Raw genomic sequence first — 22,244 nt, forward strand, 5'->3', positions numbered from 1 at the left:
TCCAAACCAACTAAAACACAGAAATAAACAGGTTAAAGTTGATTTTAACCCAAATTTTGTAACAGCTATAATGTACATAAGAAATTAAAACAAATTATCCAATTTTCTGTCAACTTATATTGAGGTTAAATGTTTTATTTAATTTGGGGGGGAAAAGCTATGCTTCAAGACTAATGTCCATGGAGTTCCCACTACGTGCAGTGGAGTTAAGAATCTAACTGCAGGAGTTCCTGTTGTGGCTCAGCAGGTTATGAGTCTGACTAGCATCCATGAAGGCCTGGGTTCGACCCCTGACCTCACTCAGCGGATTAAGGATCTGGCGTTGCCATGAGCTGTGGTGTAGGTCGAAGACATGGCTCAGATCCTGCACTGCCACTGGCTGTAGCATAGGCTGGCAGCTGCAGCTCCAATTCGACCCCTAGCCTGGGAATTTCCATATGCTGCAGGTGTGGCCCTAAACAGAAAAAAAAAAAAAAAAAAAAAAAAAAAGAAAAGAAAAAAGAATCCAACTGCAGCAGCTTGGGTCACCACAAAGGTGTGGGTTTGATCCCCTGCCCAGCCTTGCTGCAGCTGTGGCATATGTCACAGCTGTGGCTCAGATTCAATCCCTGGCCCAGAAACTCCCATATGCCACAGGTGTGGCCATAAAAACAAAAGAAGCCAGGAGTTCCCGACATGACTCAGTGGTTAACGAATCCGACTAGGAACCATGAGGTTGTGGGTTCGATCCCTGGCCTTGCTCAGTGGGTTAAGGATCCAGCATTGCCGTGAGCTGTGGTGTAGGTCGCAAACGTGGCTCGGATCCTGCGTTGCTGTGGCTCTGGTGTAGGCTAGCGGCTGCAGCTGATTCAACCCCTAGCCTGGGAACCTCCACATGCCGAGGGAGCAGCCCAAGAAATGGCAAAAAGACAAAAAAAAAAAAAAAAAAAAAAACCAAACCAAACAAACGAAGCCAAAAAACCACTGTCCTAAGAAAGGAAGTTTTAGGATGAATTGGCCTTAACCAGGAAAGGAGGCCTGGAGATAAACAATCCAGCAGAGGGCTCCGTGTAAAAATGTTTATTGTACTAATGCTCAGAATACAGGAACAAAAGAGAGAAAGAGAAGGAAAGAAGGAAAGGAAGGAAGGGAGGGGGAGAAAAAAAAAAAAGACACCTCAACTCCAAAGTGAGAGTGAATTAGGGCCTGCCCACAGCCAAGGGGGAAGGACACTCCAGGGTGTCCTGGCATGGACTGTCCCCCCAACTACTTAATGTCAGTGTCACCAGGCAGAAAACTGAAGAATCAGGGTTTGAAGATCGTACCAGCTGCAAGCGAGTGTGCAAGGGAAGAAAGGGATGTCTATGTGGCTTCCCCACAACCCAGGAGCCAGGACACACAAAGCAGGAGGCAGAGGCTTCCAATTCAGTTAAGGGCAGGAGCTGAAGGCCCAGGTCCAGGAAGAACAAAAAGGGGATTGCGGAGGTAGGCTTTTTCGTCGAGTTAAAAAACAGGCACATTATCCAACACCTTCCTGTGGCCCCCCAAGCTGCCGGCCTGGCCCCCTGATGCTTCCCCTCTCCCCCCACAAAACCGAAGGGAATTAGGCGGGGATGTAAAAGAAAGTCACAAGGGAGGGAATGCTTCAGTCACTAGAGACCGCCTGGGAGGGTGAGCCAGGCGAGCTTGAGGAAGAAGCAGGGGAAGCTGCTACACCCCTGGGGTGGGGTGGCAGGAACAGGGCAGAGCCAGCATCCTGGCTCCTGGGTAGCAGGAACAGCCAGCCAGAAAGCCCTCTGGGGGAAGGAGGTGATGAGGTTAAGCAGCACGAAGGGCATGGGAAGCTCCCCGCAAGCACCACCTCGGCCTGCTCAGTTCTCATTCCCAGCTGCTCTCTGCAGAGGCCCCATCCTGGCTCACCTTTAGGGGAAGGGAAAACCCTGGGGACCAGAGTGGAGGCAGAGCTGAGAGAGAAGTGAGCTGCTCTGCCACTCTTTCTCACAGGACACTGAACTCCGAGATCACCAGGGCTGGGGCCCAAGGCAGAGAGAGTGAATGCATTTCAGGGAGAGCAGGGAGCGGCTGGGCCCACAGGTACACCTTGGGGCAGTGTGCTGCCCCCTTCTCCCTGAGGGCCTGGGGCCAGAGGCGGTCAGAGCTGCCACCTCAGCTTGCTGCTGCCAAAGGCAGGTTGGCATGACCACCCCGAGGTTCTCCGGGCTTGCGAAAGGGAGGAGGAAGGGAGGGTGGGTATGAAAAACGAGAGCAGAGGAGAGAAACAGCCCTAGATGTATGGGGGGTCGGGGTGGCCACATCAAGAGGAGTTCTGATTCTGGTAGATGGAAGCTTTCTCCTTCAGCAGGTCCAGACACAAGTGGCAGCTCCAACTTCCTGCAGAGAAACATAATGGGGTTAGGATGGGCCCCACACAAACCCACCTGCTGTTCTACTCCCCACACCTCACCTGCAGGAGCAGGGCCAGCTATGGGGAGGACTGGAGACGCTGTTCTGCAGTAGTAAAGTTTCACAGTTATCCTGAGTAGGGCAGAACTCTAAGTCTTCAAGTATGAAAAATAATTCTCAACAGACATGAAATAAATAATCACCTGGAAAGCTATTTTTCAGAATAGACTCCCAGGCCCTCTTGGCTCTCTCAAATCAGAACTGCTAAAGAAGACCCCGGCAGATATAACTTTTTTAAAGCAACTCAGATTTATTTATTTATTATTTTTGGCTATGCCCGTGGTATGCGGAAGTTCCCAGGGATTGAGCCACTGCAATGACACCACCAGACCCTTTTGTGTCACAAAGGAACTCCCTCAACTTTAAACTTGTGATTATAGAAGAATCAGACTTCATTCTAATGGCCCCAAAGTTAGAATAAAGATCACGAAGGTAGGCTCTAAAGAAACCAATACTGATTCTAGAGAAACCAATACATAAGACAGCTTTCTGTGAACACATGGAAAGATGAGAAGGGTACCCTGACATCACTAGGTGTCTGAGCAGAGGCTGAGGATACAATGAAAAGAAAAAGGGGCCAGAATTCCTTGTGGTGCAACAGGTTAAGGATGTGCATTGTCACTGAAGCAGCTCAAGTCACTGCTGTAGTGTGGCCCTGAAATGGCAACTTCTAACATGTCTTGGGCACAGCAAAAAAAAAAGGGCCAAATATGACCTAAATTGTGACCCAAATCTAGTGTCAGAAAATAATGTCCCTTGTGAGGAAAAAACAAACAAACAAACAAAAAAACTGGCCCATACCTAGCTCATTAATATTTGCTATAATTGTATTCTTTTATGCTTCTTCCCTGAGAAACAAAATTAGCCCTTATTGCCATGAAATTATAAGCATAATTGTACATATGTGTATTTGAACGTTATCCTGGGAGAAAGAATCCACAGCTTTTATCAGCTCTTCGGATTTGTGACTCTCAAAAAAAGGTAAGGTCTGGAAGTAGCTGCTGTGGCTCAGCGGTAACAAGCCCCACTAGTATCCACGAGGACATGGGTTCCATCCCTGGCCTCACTCAGCGGGTTAAGGATCCGGCATTGCTGTGAGCTGTGGTGTAGGTCACAGAAGAGGCTCAGATCCTGCATTGTCATGGCTGTGGCCAGCAGCTGCAGCTCTGATTTCACCCCTAGCCTGGGAACTTCCATATGCCATAAGTGTGGCCCTAAAAAAAAAAAAAAAAAAAAGGTAAGGTCCTTTCTAACCCAAAGGTCACTATATAGCAGTTGACAAGCTTTTCTGTAAAGAGCCAGCAAGCATTAAATATTTTAAGCTTTTTTAATCACATACAGTCTTAGTCATGTTTTTAAAAACAAACAGGGAGTTCCTACTGTGGCACAGTGGAAACAAATCTGACTAGTATTCATGAGGATGTGGGTTTGATCCCTGGCCTCACTCAGTGGGTTAAGGATCCAGTGTTGCTGTGAGCTGGGGTGTAGGTCACGGATGAGGCTCAGATCCTGTGTTGCTGTGGCTGTGACATACTCTGATTCGACTGCTAGCTTGGGAACTTCCATATGCTGAGGGTGTGGCCCTAAAAACAAACAAAAACCCTCCCTTAAAAAAATGTAAAAATCACCTTAAGCTTTTGAGCTATAGATACCAGCTGCAGCTAGGTTTGGACAGCAGCTCACAGTTCGCTAACCTCTGACCTGGCGCGGAGACCATCTGATGGTTCCTAAGTGGTGTGCCTCCCAGCTGCTTGCAACTCTCCACCACCTCAGTGTCTAACTGTACTGCAGTAGGAAAGCCATTCTACAGTAAGTTCAGAATTGTGTCTGTGAAGTGACATTTTATGGTTAAAAACAAAAACACAAAACATACTACTTTTTCCCAAAGTAGATTTATAACTTGGCATGACAGGCAAGAGCTGAGTGCTCCCCTGCAGCTGCCAAAGGGTCCTCAGACTTTGTCAGAGGCCTCCTCCTCTAAGGGGTGACAGCAGTCTGACCTACACTCCAAATCAGCTCACATCACACAGGAGCCGCTTTCTCTCCCTGTAATGCTGGCCCACATCCTTTGTCATAGTAACAGCTACTGTGAATTTCTATAAAGAAGGAACTTTGGCACTGAAATCTGGATGGGCTAAGACTTGCAGGGAGGCAGCTACTTTTTGGTGCCACCAGTGGTTTCATCAAAGATCTTCCATAAACTTGAAGCATTATTAAGCACCAGAGGGGCCGTGCGACTCATTCAGGCTCCAGGTTCAACTCCCTCTCTAGAACTGGCAGAAATGAATCAAACGTGTCAAGTCTGGAATGTTGAAACTAAAGTTTCACATCAAACAAACTATGAACTGAGTTTCCAGGACTGGTTGGAGGAAAACAAATTTCTCCTTCTAGTAATCTTTCTCTGCTCAGCATGTTTTCCCTTAGGCTGTTGATTTTTCTGTGTTTGTAAATATTATCTGGCGGTAACATACAAACATTAAACCCTCAAAGCTGCAATGCTAGGAAAGCACTCTGAACTGAGTGAAAGCAAAGTGCCTACTCTCTCATCTGGAAGAACGTATCACGGATACGAGAACTCATTTCATGTCAAGTATTTTCCAAGTGACTAAAAATAACTGTTCTGGGAGTTCCTGTCCTGGCTCAGGGGTTCATGAACTGGACTAGTGTCCGTGAGGATGCGGGTTTGACCCCTGGCCTCACTCAGTGGGGTTAAGGATCTGGCATTGCCATGAGCTGTGGTGTAGGTTGCAGACAGGGCTCGGATCCCTCGTTGCTGTGGCTGTGGTGTAGGCTGGCAGCTGTAGCTCCGATTTGACCCCTAGCCTGGGAACCTCCCTATGCCAAGGGTGTGGCCCTAAAAAAAAAACAAAACCAAAAAAACTGTTCCGAATAAGAGATCCAGGAAACATACCCTCAGGAGGCTCAGACATAGATGGGGTGAGACAATACATGTGGTAGCCACGATCGCAGTCATCACAGAAGAGCAGCTGGTCCTAGAGAAGGCAAGATGGAAGAGGAAGGGGGAGGTGAATGACCAGTGGGCCTCAGCTGGGCCGTTGGGGCTGGCTAGGAAGGAGGGCTTCTGAGACACTGCTGCTGCTTATAGGAGGGGTGGGATGGATGGCAGGTAAGAACAGACATGGGATTCTCTGGACAGAAAACCACAAGACAGAGTGACTGTCATTCCACCTGGACCCCCCCTCTCAGCTCCCTAACTGATCTCATGGTCTCCACAGTGTTCCCTTCAACCCGTTTTCCACAGAGCAGCCAAAGTTATCTTTTTAAAATATAAGACAAACTACATCACCCCTGATTAAACTCAGGCCTGATGGTGCCTGCCTTCCAGTCTTGTCTTTTACTTGCTCTTCCACTGCAGGAGAGCTCCTGCTGGCTACAGTGGTCTCAATCCATTTGGCGTGTCCACCTTTAGGCCTTTACACTTGCTGCTCTTTCTTGGGAATACTCTCCTCCAAATCTTCTTGGACTATCTTCTTTGTATCACCCAAAGCTCAAAACCAACATCACCTCCTCAGAAAAAGGCCGCGTTCCCACTGTGGTACAGTGGGTTAAGCTCCAACTACAGAGGCTCAGGTTCGATTCCCGGCCCAGTGCAGTGGGTTAAAGGATCTGGCGTTGATGCAGCTGTGGTGTACGTTGCAGCTGTGGCTCAGATTCAGTCCCTGGCCTGGGAACTTCTATGTGCCATGGGTGAGGCCATTAAAAATCAAAAGAGGAGTTCCTATCATGGCTGTGGTTAACAAACCTGACTAGGAACCATGAGGACTTGGGTTTGATCCCTGGCCTCGCTCAGTGGGTTAGGGATCTGGCTTTGCCGTGAGCTGTGGTGTAGGCGAAAAATGCAACTCAGATCTGGAGTTGCTGTGGCTGTAGTGTAGGCCAGCAACTACAGCTCTAATTGGACCCCTAGCCTGGGAACTTCCATACGCTGTGGGTACAGCTCTAAAAAAGACAAAAATAAAACAAAATAAGATCTGGCTGCCTAAAAGTTATTCAGTTATTCCCTGCCACACTACTGGTTTCATTTTCTTCATGGAACATCATAAAAATGTCACTTAACTTTCTTGCTTATTGTCTGTTCCCACAAGAATGTAAACTCCATGAAAGCAGGACACCTTTTCTTTAGTGTCCTCAGTGCCTAGAACAGCGTCTGACACCTGCCTAACAAATCCAAGTTCCCACGGGTGGAGAGGACAGTAAAAGCTGAGGAGTGTGCTGGGGGCGGGGGCGGGGGCGGGGGCGGGGCCGGGCTACGCACGTCGTTCTCAGAGGTGCCGCAGATGTTGCAGCACTTGCACTCGATGCACTGCCAGCGGTAGGTCTTCACTGCTGCCATCATCACAGGCGTGAACTGGAGGCAGGACGGATGCCCTGTGGGGGAGGGATCGAGTGAGAGGCAGCCAGCAATGGGGAAGAAGCAAGGTGACCCTGGCTGACTGTGACAGCCACTGGACACTGGCAAGCCACGAACCCCTTGGGCACTGGGTGCCGGCTGTGGCAGCCCTGGCCCTGGATCGGAAGTACCTGAGCGGCCACAGTCAGAACAGGACACCAGCTCCTCGGGTTGTCCTGTCTTCTTGTTGATCTTCGAGTCCCCCAGGCAGAAGTCACAGTAGTTGTTGGGTAGGGCCAATCCATCGGGACCCTTCTTGGCTACAGGGAGAAGGGAGGAATTCTGATGACGCCCATGTGGGCCTCTGGGTCTCTCAACATCCCTGCAGGCTGGCCGACTCCTGCTTGCCCCAGCTCTGACACCTCAGCTTACATTTCTGCTCCTCAGACCTCTGGGAAACCGGGGTGGGTGGCTGCGAGTCCTCCTTGTCCTCGCCCTCCTCCTCAGCCAGGTGGGAATGGGCATAGTGGTAGCTGAGGCCTGGTCGGTTCTTGTAACGTTTTCCGCAAACTGAGTGGGTTAAAGATCACAGAGAACGGTGTTAGGACGTGAGAGGGCCATATCCCTGCCCCACTAAGCTGGGAGCTCTACCTGAGGCAAAGGTAACCACCCCCATCAGCTCTGTTCAGGGACAGGCCTTCAGTGGGAGCTGCCTCCCCCTGGCCAGGAACCTCAGGTCCTGGGGCTCTCTGGCTTGCATGGCTCTTTTTACTAACCCCAGCCCAAGGCCATCTCTACTCTTCTGCACAGGCTCTTAGGAAGGCTGAGCCCTTGCCCCATCACCACTTGCCCTGGGAATAGTCTGGGGAGCTCCAAGTCAGGAAGGAAAGGGAATTTCTATAGCCTTGCAATATGGCAGGACAGACAGAGGGAGGAGGGACTCCAAACTTGTTTACCTCTCAGTAAATGCGGGAGGTTCACACTACCCCATATACACCACAGCCCATCTCTGCCCAATGTGGATAAACGAGCAGGGGGTGGACCTCTTGGGGGATCACCTATCAACTAATCTGCTGGAGTAGTTATTCCCCAAAGAAACTCAAAGACACCCCCACATCAGTGCCCCACCCAACCTCACCAACCAGCAAGAAAGCAGATCCCCATGAGGCATCTCGTACTCTTGAGCAGTGATACCAAAAAGAGCAAGGGGGCAGCAGAAAAGGGACGAGGAAGGGATGGGTGGAGGAGGTGGCGGATGGCAGGGAACATTAGCTGACCACCATGTGTCTGTTTTGGGGAAGGGGCAGCAGAGGGATCTGTTTGTAATGCGTTCTTTACAACGCTTTTGAAGCCACCCCATGCAGTGGGCCCGAGCAGCCCTAGGAGCAAGTCTGTGGGAGACAAGCAGTGGTAAAGGCAGCTTCCAGGGCTGTGAGGAGTGGAGCACAACAGAAGGCCCACTGCTCCTATCCGCATGCCATTCCACAGTTTAAAACCAGCATCACAGATGAGAAAGGCAGGAACAAGGGAGGTGGGACAAGGGATAGGAAAACCAAAAGTCTGAAAAGTTGAGAGAGCTACCTCTCTGGGGCGCTTTCGAGGTATGCTTTTGTTTGAAACTATCTGAAAGACAGAAAGAAAAGTCATGAGAAGAAGGCCTTGATACACTCGAGACAGGTGCGGCAGCAGCAGGAAAGCAGAGCAAACGAGAGAGAAACCTCAGCGGCGATGGTGCTCCCAGGGTAGAGGGACAGAAGTGGGGCGAGTCAGAGAAAAGGGGGAGAGAGAACAGACATTGAAAAAGTCGGTGTTGGACTCCTGGGGCTCTGGTTCGACTAAGGCAAGCAGACCTGAATGCCATTTATTGAGGCCAACCCTGCCTGCTGGGTGTGCCCCCTATTGGCACCCCCACCCCAGAGGACAGCAGACATCTCCCCCAGAACATGCAGGGCCCACCCGTCGTGTAGCAGAAGCCAGCACCCCTCAGGGATCTCAGAGGGAACCAGTCAGGGGCAGGACAAGAGTCCAGGCTTGTTTTACCATTCTGAGCAAGAACACAACCTTCCCTCCTCTCATATCCCGAGGAGCTGGGTCCAAGGCAAGGACTACCCACCCACTCGCGAGGCACTCACTGTCACAGGCATAGGGTTTGTCCCGATCCTCCAGGATGGAAGCGTCCAGCTTCTTACGGGCACTGCCCACACCTTTACCCTGTGAAAAAAGAGTAAAAAGATGGCTTTAACTAAGGTATCTCAGCCTAAAGAGTTAAGACTCACCTGGAAGCGGCTGCGAATCTCACTCAAGAGGGAAAATGACAACAGGTAATAAAACTGTGGGAAAACAGTAAGCAATAAATCCCCACTCCCTCAGGCTGGAGGCCGCACCCTGGCCCCTCACCTTGGACTTCCCCTTGCCCCGACGCTTGGGAGTGTCTTCTTCATAGTCCTCATCATCGAGGTCATCCAGGAAGTCATCCGGTTCTAGGATCCGCTGAGTGGACAAGAGGATTAGGACAGGCAGAAATAAGGTACTCCCAAAAGCTCCCCGACAACGGGGAGCCAAGGCTGCCCAGAACCTCCTCTGTTTTAGTTCTTCTCTTCCCCCCCGGCCGTACCACATGAAGAAGTTCCCAGGGGAGTTCCCGTCATGGCACAGTGGTTAACGAATCTAATATCCACGAGGAACCGGGTTCCATCCCTGGCCTTGCTCAGTGGGTTAAGGATCCAGCACTGCAGCTGGCCAGCAGCTGCAGCTCCAATTTGACCCCTAGCCTGGAAACTCCCATATGCCATAGGTACAGCAAAAATAAAATAAAAATAGGCGTTCCCGTTGTGGCTCAGCAATAATGAACCTAACTAGCAACCATGAGGATGTGAGCTCAGTGAGTTAAGGATCTGGCGTTGCCGTAAGCTGTAGTGTAGGTTGCAGATGTGGCTTGGATCCCGTGTTGCTGTGGCTGTGGCACAGGCTGGTGGCTACAGCTCCAATTTGACCCTCAGCCTGAGAACCTCCATATGCCAAGCGTGTGGCCCTAAAAAGACAAAAAAAAAAAAAAAAAAAGTTCCCAGGGATCAAACTTGTGCCACAGCAGCGACCTGAGCTACTGCAGTAACAATGCTGATCCTTACTGTACTGACCCACAAGGGAACTCCCAGAACCTCCTCTGTGACCTGGTCCCTTCCCTCCAGCCTCACTGCTGTTCTTTCAATGTTCTGGGTTCTCCTTCCTCTGGGCCTCTCTTCATGTTGTTCCCCTAACTTAGAATGCCTTTCCTACCATCTCCAAGTAGCCAAATCAAATGCCATGTTTTCATAAAACTTTCCCTGATACCCAAGGTAGCCATGCCCTCTCCTGCCTGTGGACTGCCACCCTGGAAGCATGTTATCAGTGGTTCCCTCTGACACTTCATTTCCTACATTTAAATTAGAGCTTTGCTGCTTCCTTGTGGGAAGCTACTTTTTTTTTTTTAAACTCTGCTTCAGCCTCCTTCTACATGTTTTGTTTCTTTTTCACAGCTGCACCTGCGGCATAAGGAAGGTCTCAGGCTATGGGTCAAATCAGAGCTGGAGCTGCTGGCCTATAGCATCGAGGGATCTGAGCCATATCTGTGACCTATGCCACAGCTTGTGGCAACACTGGATCCTTAACCCACTGAATGAGGCCAGGGATTGACCCTTCATCCTCACAAAGACTAACTGGGTTCTTAACCTGCTGAGACAGCAGGAACTCCAGCCTCCATATATGTGAAATGGGGTTGTAGAGACTGGAGAGAAGGATGGAAAAGTATTTAGTACAGCACCTGGAATATTTTTAGCTCTCATTATTTTTATGTATAGTTCTATCTTCCTTGTTGGTAAGCACCAAAAAACCTTGGTGACAAAAGAAGACCAATCAATGCCAGAGTTCCCGTTGTGGTGCAGCGGAAATGACTCTGACTAGTATGCATGAGAATTCAGGTTTGATCCCTAGCCTTGCTCAGTGGGTTAGGGATGCAGCGTTGCTATGGCTATGTCCATGAGCTATAGCTCCGATTCGACCCCTGGGAACTTCCTTATGTCACAGGTGCAGCCCTAAAAAGCAAAAAAAAAAAAAAAAAGTGAATGAGTGAGAGTCTATACTGAGAAGGAGTGGTAGGTGGTGCAGGAACAGAACTCCAGGGACCCGCCTCCTGGCCCACAGCGTCCACTTCTATTCGGGCTGCTGTGTGGCCTCTGGGGGAGGAAGATGGTTTCCATCAAAGCCCCTTTAACCACAGTGTTATTCTTGTACCTTCCGTGCTCGACTGTTTGTCACAGGAAATTCGCCCAGGCTGTCATCATCAACTCGGGGATCTGGGGCACCTCGCTTCTCCATGGGGTCAGTGCGCAGCAGAGCCTCTAAACTACTGCCGTCCTGAGAGATCAGGCCCTCCTTCTTCAGGGTCTGGTCTGTGTCTGCAAGCAAGGTCAGGGTTAGGTGAGGCTCATAAAGGCTGAAAGAGGACCTCTCCAGGTCTACACAGGACTAGACTAGCCACAAGCCAGTCCCTGTCTCCTGGTCTATGGCTGCCCAGAAACCAAGGCACTGTAGTTCACTTGGCACCATTAACTTATCTGTTTATCTGTCTCCTCTATTAGACTGAGTTATTTAAAGAAAAGAATCTCATCTTATTCATCCTATTATCTTTAGGACCTAGCATGGGGCATGGAATACAACAGGTGATTAGCAGGCATCTTACTATGCTTCAGGCCACGCCCTTGCTCAAGGAGGAGTGCGCTTTACCTGGTTTAATAGATGGGAAGGAAAGCCTAGGATCCTCAGGAGGGTGAGCGCGCCGCTTTTTCCGCCAGCGCCGGGCAGGGTAGGAATACAGCTGCCCAGAGGCCAATCCTGTGGAAGGAAGAAAGAAGTCAAGCCCCAACCCCCAGTCATAGAAAATGATAAATACCAAACACTTTCTATGTGAGTAGGCTCTGACTGAGTTCTAGAGCAAGGGAGGAATATGGACAGGGAGGGCCTCGCAATTGGGGGAGGCATGGTTTATGGAAAAGAAAAACAGATGTAAGCTCAGGGGCCTTGGCTAACACACAGCTCTCCAAAACCCAACAGGAGCCTCAGCGGTGTAGCCCTGCAGAAAGCAAAGATGCTTCATCCTTCCTGGACGGGCTTCTAATCATGGGAAACCAGTCACCCATGGGTGTAAAGCAGTAGGGAAAACCCTTTCAGATGGCTCATCACCTAAGGTGAGGAAGCTTCTTTCTCCTCGTGCTCCTGAGTGGGACCCTCACCTGGACCCCGGTGTCGCTTTTCCATCCAGATATAACAGTTGCTTTGGGCTACCCCAGTCTGTGAGTCCAAGAAAGGCAGGCGTACGCTGCGCTCAGCGCAGAGGCGGGCATTGTAATTGTGGCACTGCTCCATGGCATCTTTGTAATACTGCTCCCCAAGGCTGCAGGAAACACAAAAATCAGGGGTGTGTGTGTGTGTGTGTGTGTGTGTGTGTGTGTGTGTTGGGGGAGGGGTGTGAGGCGCTGTGCATTCCCTTTCCTTTGCCACCTGCTTCTCTAGAAGGCTCAAGGGACTGGGAGACTGTCACTCTGCTTTTATTTGCTTCCATTTCTGCCTCATGGGACTCCAAGCCCCTTCACTATGCCATTAAGAGGAAAGGCACTTTACAAAAAAATTACTGTCGGGAACACGTGATTTCATCATGTCTCATCAGACCTTAGTCTAACCCATGAAGAAGGGAAGAAAATAATGTTCATTCTGTGCCTCTCATGAGTTCAACCCTGCGCTAGCCAAGATGCTATTTCTCTTACTCCTCAGGATTCTGAGGAGAGGTTACCTCCTTTTTACAAATGAGAAAAGAGTTCAAAAGGACTGGGGGACTTACTAAATTATAGTTAGCAAACTACATTTATATAAACTTTATCTACATAAACTATATCTATACAATGAAATTCTACTTAGCCATAAAAAAAGGAAGCTCTTCATGTACTAATATTAAACAATCTCCAACAATCTCCAATCTACCATTTATGCAGCCAAGTGGTAGAAAAGAAACTGTAGGCCTCCAAAAAGAATAGCCAGGTGACTAGGGGACTTTCTCCTATGTGCCATTTTGTATCTTTTGAATTTTAAAGTAGGTATTTATTCAACTAATTCTACATACTAATTTCACAATCAATGGAAAACATCTGAAAATACCTGAACACTCTTGAAGCCTAGTTTCTACTGAGTACCATAATTCTGGGACAAAACCTGTTTGCTCGAACGCCCATCCTAGGCCCTTCTTCACTCTCACACCATCAAATTTTTAAGGAAAGGAACCTTCTGGACTCAATTTGAGATGTGAATTTTCTAAGTGCTTAAAAAGCTGCAAAACTGCACATCCTTCAAGATTTAACAAGCAGGAGTTCCTGTCGTGGCGCAGTGGTTAACGAATCCGACTAGGAACCATGAGGTTGCGGGTTCGGTCCCTGCCCTTGCTCAGTGGGTTAAGGATCCGGCGTTGCCGTGAGCTGTGGTGTAGGTTGCAGATGCGGCTCGGATCCCGCGTTGCTGTGGCTCTGGCGGAGGCCAGGGGCTACAGCTCCGATTCGACCCCTAGCCAGGGAACCTCCATATGCCGCGGGAGCGGACCAAAGAAATAGCAAAAAGACAAAAAAAAAAAAAAAAAAAAAGATTTAACAAGCACTTTAGTATTGGAGCTTAAACTAACTACAGTGATTCATATTTATATATTCGATCAATCTTTTTTTTTTTTGGTCTTTTTAGGGCCACACTCACGGCATATGGAGGCTCCCAGGCTAGGGGTTGAATCGGGGGTGTAGCTGCCAGCCTACACCACAGCCACAGCAACACAGGATCCGAGCTGCATCTGCGACCTACCCCACAGCTTACGGCAACGCTGGATCCTTAACCCACTGAGCGAAGCCAGGGATCGAACCCGAATCCTCATGGATGCTAGTAGGGTTCGTTAACCACTGAGCCATGACAGGAACTCTATTCAATCAATCTTAAACAAGCGGAGGGCAGAGATGACCTCATCCCCACAATATCCTCAGTACCCTTGAAGGTGTCTGGGACATCTTGACCCGAGTCGGGAGTAAAAAGACCTGGTTTGGCTGCAAGTTATCACGTAAGCACAGACATGAGTCAACCCACATGGACCTTCGGTTCTTGTGCTATAGATTGGGGAGGCTGAACTTGGATAAGCTCTGACATATTCTACAAGAGGGAGACTCCTAGCATGAAAAGCTGAACAGAGCAAATTTCTGTTGCTTATGTCCATAACTCAAGCTACATCAACAAACCCTGCTCTGGAATTTGAGGGGGGCTTTCACTGGGCAGCCACAATAGACCACTAAGGCACAGCTTAGCACGTTCCCAGAAACTGAAAGCCACACACTGCACACAAAGCAGTGAGACCACAAGATAGTCAATGAGCTGTAATGACTGTAATTTAAGGCAGGCATGAATCCTGTGTTGGAGAGTAGAGAGAAGGGAACAGGCTCATATTTGCTCGCCTTTAGGAGGCAGCCCTGTCTTGACTAAACAGAGGAAAATTGGATAAACAAGGCTAAGTGCAGCAGCTCCTTTGTTTCTGCTGATGGGAATTGATACTGACGCTGCAAGTCAAATGGAAGGAAGGGCCAGACAGGCTGAGAGCTGCAAATTCAGAGCAAGGAGGCTGCAAACAGTTTGAGGGGGATGGATGAGGGATGTCCTATCAGCGCTCTTATGAGTTAAGCGGGATTTCAGAAGGTGGGGCAAACTGTCTCCTGAGTAACAGAGCTGAGAATGAAACACACGTTGGAGGGAGAGAGGATCTGATGAAGACAGAGCAAGAGAGAATGGGAGAGATCTCTTAAGAAATTTCAAATTAACATCATTCTCCAGATCTCAGAAGGTTTCAAAACCAGTCAGCAACCGCAACTCTTTATACTATTATTTTGACTTAGTAAGATCCCTTAAAGGATTGTTTGAATTCTGACATCACATTTGGGAGGGGCAGAGAATTTACAAATAGGAAAATTCTTCTCCTAGAAAAAGATGCGAGTCAGAAGAAATGGAGCTAGTAGTCCTGACCTCCTTGCATAACCTCAGCTGTCAGAGACTAGGCACACCATGATCCAGAGAAGCGTCAGAAAGACACCTCTTTCCAGGATGGGCATGGTAAGAGGAGAATGGAAGTCTCTTTTTAAAGGGCAAGTTGTTTAAAACTGCATCAACTGTAGTTGGCTTCTCATTACTAGTACTCAGGAATCAGTGGCTGGTGACCCTCACAATCTCTATAGCTCTTTAAAGAGAAATAAGAAGTCATGCTCTGTTTAAACGGGCAACCCTTCACTCCCAACATCACATGAAAGGGTTAGTAGCCCTATTTACAGGATGAAAGTCTTCCAACATAAAGACAAAGAATCTCATTACATACAATTTGTTTTTTTCTCTCTCTTTTTTGTCTTTTGTCTTTTTAGGGCCACACATGAGGCATATGGAGGTTCTCAGGCTAGGGGTCTAATCAGAGCTACAGCTGCGGCCCACGCCACAGCCATAGCAATGCAGGATCTGAGCCGAGTGTGTGACCTACACCAAGCTCACGGCAGTGCTGGATCCTTAACCCACTGAGAGAGGCCAGGGATCGAACCCGACACCTCACGGTTCCTAGTCAGATTGGTTTCCACTGCACCAAGACGGGAACTCCTCATTACATATAACTCTTAAATGAAGTCTCAACGAATCTTGAGCTCACAGCTAACAGCTAGGCAAGTCTGACATTCCCCCAGTACAGTAACGTTTCCAAGGTAGAAGCTTTGATTCTTTTTCAAGAAGCATGAAGTCTGTGTAGAACCTTCCCTTACAATGGGACAGGGGGAGTCAACAAAGAGAAAGGCAGGGAAACAAAGAACATCTGAGTCAGGCAGGATAACTATATAAATGGTAGATCAACAGCGTCATTTCTAAATTGAGGGAAATGTCAGCTTGAAGAGAGAGCTGGGGAAACTGGAGTGGGCAGATCAGAGAGAAAGATAATAGTGCTGGGAGGAGGGGTGGTTGAAAGAGGCAGCAGGATGGAGCTGAAAGCAAGTTTAAAAACAACAACAACAACAACAAAAAACCCCCACAAGAACAGAAGGAGAAGGCACTTAGCTTAATGGAAGTGGGAAAGCACTGGCAAAGAAAAGGCTCCAGGCAAGAAGAGGCAGAGCGGCACCGCACCCTTAAAAAGGGGCCCTTGGGGGGCTCAGCCCACCACCAAGACAGAGTTCCCAAACCTTTACCTTGTCATCCAATCAAAATCCCAAAGCCCTAACTGGACAACTAGACACCTCTCAATCTTCCTACCCTTGCACCAAGCCAAATTTACGCATTAAAAAGGAGCTTGCTCTATTCGCCCACGGGGCACGGAGCTGCAAAACTCATTCAGATTCTTCCTCACGGAGGGGGCTGGGTTAAATCAAGTCTCCAAGCATCTTTAACTCACAGCTAACGGGATTCTCCATTTACCGAACAACCATGAACTTTAACTTCGCTCGAAATCTGTCAGCCCAAGAGTATTGCATAGCCGGGCAGCCGGGGCGTCCGGGGCTCTGCATCGGTCCAGTGCCCGCTTTTGGTGGCTGGGATTGGCCGGCACAGAGGCCCTCTCCCCTGAAGTTCTTTCCCCTCAGTACCAGCTCTGCAACAAATTCTCCCCCGGAATATTCTTGGCCTTGGGTACCTGACACTCGAGGACCACCCCACCCCCCCGCCCGCCCGCCCGCCCCGGAACGTCACCGAGCTGTTTAGAACAAAACAGCCCAGCGGGGCTTAACGGCGCGAGGGCTGCGGAGCCTGCTCCCCCAGGGCCGGCTGCGGGCGGCCGATGGGGAGGGGTCGGCGGCGGGGCGTTGCGGGGGCTCCGGCCGCTCCCGGGTCCGCCCTCGGCCCGGCTCCACCGGACTGAGGCGTCTCGGGAGCGAATCCGGGACTGTCTTTCGTAGGCGACCAGGGCGCCATACTCTGGAAACCGTCAGCCCGAAGGGAGCGCCCAGACCGCACAGCCCCTCCGGGAGGCTGCCCGTTAGGGGCTCCCGTGTGCCCCCCTCAGGGCCTCCACAAGTTTCCAAAGAAGAGCAACGTCTCCTCCGGAGTCTCGGGTTGTCCTCCCCACTAGGAGTCGCAACATGGCCTTCCCAGGCAAGGCCCTCTCTCCGCCTCGTCCCTTCCCGCACCGCCCCCTACTCCCAGGCCCCTTACAAGACCTCCCGGCCTAGGAGGAAAAGAAAACGGCCACTCACAGCTTCACTACATTTTCCACCACAGCCGCCATCTTCCCGGCTCCTCTACCTCAGGCCGGGAGGCCCGGAGAGCGCAGCGCGCAGGCGCCGGGACCGCACGGGGAACCAGTTTCCTCGTCCTTCTGCGCAGGCGCCGCCCGGGAGCGCGCCCGAGAGCGAGCTGCCGAGAACGAGCTTGCCTGTTGGGGGCCGGGGAGCCGAGGAACTAGTGCGCAGGCGCAATGGAGACCGAGGCCGGGGCGGCGCGAGGCTCCAGCTCTACCTCCGCTTCTGACGTGTAGGGGAGCGGGAGAAGGGAGGGAACGTGTAACATGGTCCAGAAATGAGAAGGTGAGGGCTTGGTGAAAACTGGCAGGCCCGGAGGTGGTGTAGGTGAAGCTTATGCGTCCTGCTACCTCGCAGACCTTTAACCTCGTGGTTAACCCTTTGCCCTCACTTGCTGGCCAGGGGTTGGTGATAGTAGTAGGGCACAGTCCTCTTGAGCTGCCAAACACGTGCCCATTTTAGGGAAAGAAAAAGCAACTCCCAGAACCTGACGTTCTTTGGCCCGAATATTGGACTGTGACAAATTTGCCCCCATTCCTGCCTTCAGCTTTATCGGCGCCCAACTCTTCTCCCCTGCTTCCTGCTCCTAAGCTCATTCCCTCCACTTAGGCGCCGAAGACTATCCCTCTCTCTTGTGTACCATTCATTTCTGCTTCACTGCTGAATCATGCAAATTCGTTTACAAACATGACTTAAAATCCTCTTTTAAAAAAGCTCATGGGGCCGCACCCGCGGCATATGGAGGTTCCCAGGCTAGGGATCTAATCAAGACCTGCAGCCGCTGGCGTAAGCCCTAGCCACAGCAATGCAGGATCCGAGCCTTGACTGTGACCTACACCACAGATCAGGACAGCGCCAGATCCTTAACCCACTGAGCAAGGCCAGGGATGGAACCCGCAACCTCATGGTTCCTAGTCGGATTCTTTTCCGCTGCGCCGCTACGGCAACTCCTAAACTTTTTGAAATAGAGAGAAAATCATTGTATGTAAATGTAATATTAAATATACATATTAAACATTATTATTTAGCTTTACTCCTTTTTAAATATATTCAGATCCCAGTGGGAAACAGGTGCACAAAGAAGACGGTTCATTACAAAGGGGGTGTTAATGAGTGTAGCTGGGTCTGGAGGGACACCTGGGGGGGGACAGTTGCCTGGGGGTGTGTAGTAGCAGAGAAGTTTGCATCATAAGCCCACAGAAATGCAGGAAGAGGCACCAGTGGGAAAAAGGAACTATCAGGGGAGATTGGTGACCTCCAGTGAGGGCATATCCTGGCTGAGGTGCCCTTGCAGGAAGTGAGACTGAGAAATCCCTCACTCTCCCCCTCCTCCCCATCCTCTGATCTCTTGCTGGGCTCCCATTGGCTGAACCCAACCGGAAACCAAAGCCCAAGGGAACCCATAGATGTTCCTCTACCTAGGTCACCTCCTGGGGAGAGGGTAGGGGAGAGAAGGGTGGGAAGTGGATCTGGAGGGACAAATTCAAATGTTTTTAAATGATTTATATCCTCACATATTAATTTTGAAATATTGCCTATGTCAACTATAGCATTTCCTCAAACTATTTTATTTTATTTTTATTTTTATTTTTTTTGTCTTTTTGCCATTTCTTGGGCCCCTCCCGCGGCATATGGAGGTTCCCAGGCTAGGGGTCTAATTGGAGCTGTAGCCGCAAGCCTACGCCAGAGTCACAGCAACGCAGGATCCGAGCCGCGTCTGCGACCTACACCACAGCTCACAGCAACGCCGGATCGTTAACCCACTGAGCAAGGGCAGGGACCGAACCCTCAACCTCATGGTTCCTAGTCGGATTCGTTAACCACTGCGCCACGACCGGAACTCCTCAAACTATTTTACTTGAACTCTCTTCATGCATTAGTTTTGTTTTCATCACTAGAGCCATCTTTGAGTCACCTAATACAGTTTTAAGAAATCTTCACTTTTTAAATAAAGAACTTCTAAATCTTAAAAAAAAAAAAGCTCATGTCTGCCTTTGATTATCAGCTCATTTCTTTTTGCCCTTTCAAAGTAAATATTCTGTTTAATCGCCCCATCTCTTTTTCCTTTTCTTTTATTTTTAGGGCTGCACAGGCAGCATATGGAAGTTGCTGGGTTAGGGGTCAAATCAGAGCTGCAACTGTGGCCAGATGCCACAGCTATACCTGGCAACACCAGATCCCAGCTGCATCTGGGACATACGCTGCAGCTTTTGGCAATGACGGATCCTTTTTTTTTTTTTCTCACTTTTTATTTTATTTTACTGTTTTGTCTTTTTTGGGCTGCACCTGTGGCATAGGGAGTTTCCCAGGCCAGGGGTCGAATCAGAGCTGTAGCCGCTGGCTTACACCACAGCCACAGCCACTCAGGGTCAAAGCCGCATCTGAGACATATGCCATAGCTCACGGCAATCCTGGATCCTTAACTCACTGAGTGAGGCCAGGGATCGAACCTGTGTCCTCATGGATACTAGTCATATTTGTTTCTGCTGAGCCATGACGGGAACTCCTTTTTTTCAACTTTTTAAAGTTGTATTGAAGTATAGTTGATTTACAAGGTTATGGTAATTCCTGCTATGCAGCAAAGTGATTCGTTTGTGCATACACACACATCCATTCTCTTTCAGATTCTTTTCCCACATAAATTATCACAGAATATTGGGTAGAGTTCTCTGTCCTATACAGCAGGTCCCCGTTGGCCAGTCATTCCATATACATCAGTGTGCACATGCCAATCCCAAACCCCAGTCCATCCATCCCCTCTCTCCTGCCCCCGCCCTCCCTCAATGCCGGATCCTTAACCTACTGAGCAAGGCCAGGGATTGAACCCACATCCTCACAGAGACAACATTGGGTCCTTAACCTGCTGATCCACAATGGGAACTCCTGTATTTCCTATCTCTGTCGACTTATTTTTCAAGTCTCTTTCTGCCCTGTTTAATGGGGATTTTGTTTCCACCAATTCATTGAAACAGCTCCCAACAAAGACAGCATGACCTCCATTTCAAGATATTTAGAGATCTCTCTGTCCTTATCAGACTTTACGACACCACTGACCATTCCTTTCTCCCTCCCCCCCTTTTTTTTTCCACACTCATGGCATACAGAAATTCCCAGGCCAGGGATCAAACCCGAGCCGCAGCAGTGTCAACACAGGATCTTTAACCTGCTGCGCCACAAGGGAACTCTGACCATTCCCTTCGTTTTCAAATTCTTCTCTGATCTCTGAGACATGCACTCACCTGGCTGTGTGCCTATCACACTGGCAGTTCCTTCTGCCTCTTCTGCTGACTCTCCATCGTCTGTTTCCGCCCCCTGTAACAGTCAGAGTCCCCAGGGCTTGGTCTTTGGTCCTGATCATATACCTTATCTCATCAATTCTAAGATGCACGTATGCCTCGCCCCTCCCCCCATTTTAACATTTCAGAATCAGGGAACATCTTACCATCCCTGTGCCTTAAAATCACGTTTGGCAGCTCAAGAGTTGAGAAGTATTTGTCATTGCCTACCCTGCACCAAACTTGCAGAATAGGTGTCAGCAGCTGGAAAGGAAAACCTGGCAAAAGCGCTGGTGCACTCTTGTACGCCAAGTGATTGTGGGGATCACGGGTAGATGCCAAAGCAGGAGACAAAAATATGTGTTACATCCTGAATATTTATGCCCCCTACCCTCCACTGGGATGGTATTTGGAGGGGAGATCTTTGGGAGGTAATTGGGTTGAGATGAGATGATGAGAGTGGGACCTTAGTGATGGAATTAGTGCCCTAATTGAAGAGGCAGGTGGAAGATAACTCTCTTTTGGGGAAAGGCCATATGGAATTAGTGCCCTAATTTGAAGAGGAAGCTGGCAATAGTTCTCTTTCGGGGAAAGGCCATATGAAGACACAGGAAGAAGGCAGATGTCTACAAGCCGGGAAGTGGACTTTCCACCAGGAACCAAGTCTGCTGACACCTTGATCTTGGACGTCCCAGCCTTCAGAACTGTGAGAAATAAATGTCAGTTGTCCAAGGCACTTTGTTCCAGCCGCCCAAGCTAAGACACTGGGCGAGCGCTGAAGTTGAGCATACACATGCCGTGTGACCCAATTCATGAATGAGAATGCTCACAACAGCATTAATCGTCATAGCCCCAAACTGGAACGTCCCAGACACCTACAGCACTAGTGTGGATTAAACAACATTGAAAAGAACAAACTATTGCTACACAACAACGCAAATCTCAAAACCTTAACATTGGGAGTTTCCTTCATGGCTCAGTGGCTAATGAACCTGACGAGGATCCATGAGGATGCGGGTTCGATCCCTGGCCTCTCTCCATGGGTTGAAGATCTGGCATTGCCATGAGCTCTGGTGTACGTCGCAGACGTGGCTCAGATCTGGCGTAGCTGTGGCTGGGATGTAGGCTGGCAGCTGCAGCTCTGATTGGACCCCTAGCCTGGGAACCTCCATTCTGACTGGTGTGAAGTGTGAAGTATAGTTTTGATTTGGATTTCTCTAATAATTAGCAGTATTGAATATCTTTTCATGTTCACCATTTCTAATTATTTCAAATTATTTCTAAAAATACTTTTTCAGAGACCCAGCTCTTAGTCAAAGATAATCACACATACCAGCGAAATACGAAAACTTGCACAAGCACCAATTGCAGGAGTTCCCATCCTGGCTCAGTGGTAATGAACCTGACTAGTATCCAAGAGGATGCAGGTTTGATCCTTGACCTCACGCAATGGATTAAGGATCCAGTGTTCCATGAGCTGTGGTGTAGGTGGCGGACGTGGCTGGGATCTGGCATTGCTGTGTCTGTGGCATAGGCCAGTGGCTACAGCTCAGATTCAACCCCTAGCCTGGGAACTTCCATATGCTGTGGGTGCAGTGGCTCTAAAAGACGGGAAAAAAAAAAAAAAAGAACCAGTTGCAAACTAGAAAACACAAATTGACCCACAAAGATTTAAGATACTGGAATTATCTGTTGCTTACTGTGTTTATTTATTTATTTATTTTGTCTTTTTGCCTTTTCTAAGGCCGCTCCTGTGGCATATGGAGGTTCCCGGGCTAGGGGTCCAATGGCAGCTGTAGCTGCCGGCCTACGCCAGAGCCACAGCAATGTGGGATCTGAGCCGCGTCTGCGACCTACACCACAGCTCAC

General features: G+C 49.4%; 1 protein-coding gene across 3 annotated transcripts; it reads right to left on the bottom strand.

The window, feature by feature from the left end:
- DPF2 (double PHD fingers 2) lies at window positions 1,045-17,262 on the bottom strand. Of its 3 annotated transcripts, XM_005660708.3 has the most exons (12): window positions 17,056-17,212; window positions 12,061-12,221; window positions 11,555-11,662; window positions 11,063-11,226; window positions 9,191-9,283; window positions 8,926-9,004; window positions 8,375-8,416; window positions 7,226-7,363; window positions 6,985-7,113; window positions 6,719-6,831; window positions 5,354-5,435; window positions 1,045-2,370 (listed from the first exon to the last, which is right to left on the bottom strand). In XM_005660708.3, exons 1-12 carry the CDS (start codon window positions 17,085-17,087, stop codon window positions 2,294-2,296), a joined length of 1,218 nt encoding a protein of 405 aa, XP_005660765.1. In that variant the 5' UTR covers window positions 17,088-17,212; the 3' UTR covers window positions 1,045-2,293. The 3 variants fall into 3 exon arrangements, with proteins under 3 accessions (XP_005660765.1, XP_003122585.1, XP_020938518.1); XM_003122537.5 differs by lacking the exon at window positions 8,375-8,416 and having other exon boundaries at window positions 17,056-17,262; XM_021082859.1 differs by lacking the exon at window positions 8,375-8,416 and having other exon boundaries at window positions 6,719-7,113.

This window comes from Sus scrofa, chromosome 2 (genome assembly GCF_000003025.6).
Source record: "Sus scrofa isolate TJ Tabasco breed Duroc chromosome 2, Sscrofa11.1, whole genome shotgun sequence".
Taxonomy (NCBI): Eukaryota; Metazoa; Chordata; class Mammalia; order Artiodactyla; family Suidae; genus Sus; species Sus scrofa.

Coding starts and splice junctions, on each gene's coding strand:
- DPF2 (XM_021082859.1), bottom strand. CDS start 17,087: ATGGCGGCTGTGGTGGAAAATGTAGTGAAGCT. Junction 11,227..11,554: donor CTTCCCATCTATTAAACCAG/GTAAAGCGCACT, acceptor CCTTGCTTGCAG/ACACAGACCAGACCCTGAAG. Junction 7,114..7,225: donor GAGGTCTGAGGAGCAGAAAT/GTAAGCTGAGGT, acceptor TTCTCCCTGTAG/CCAAGAAGGGTCCCGATGGA.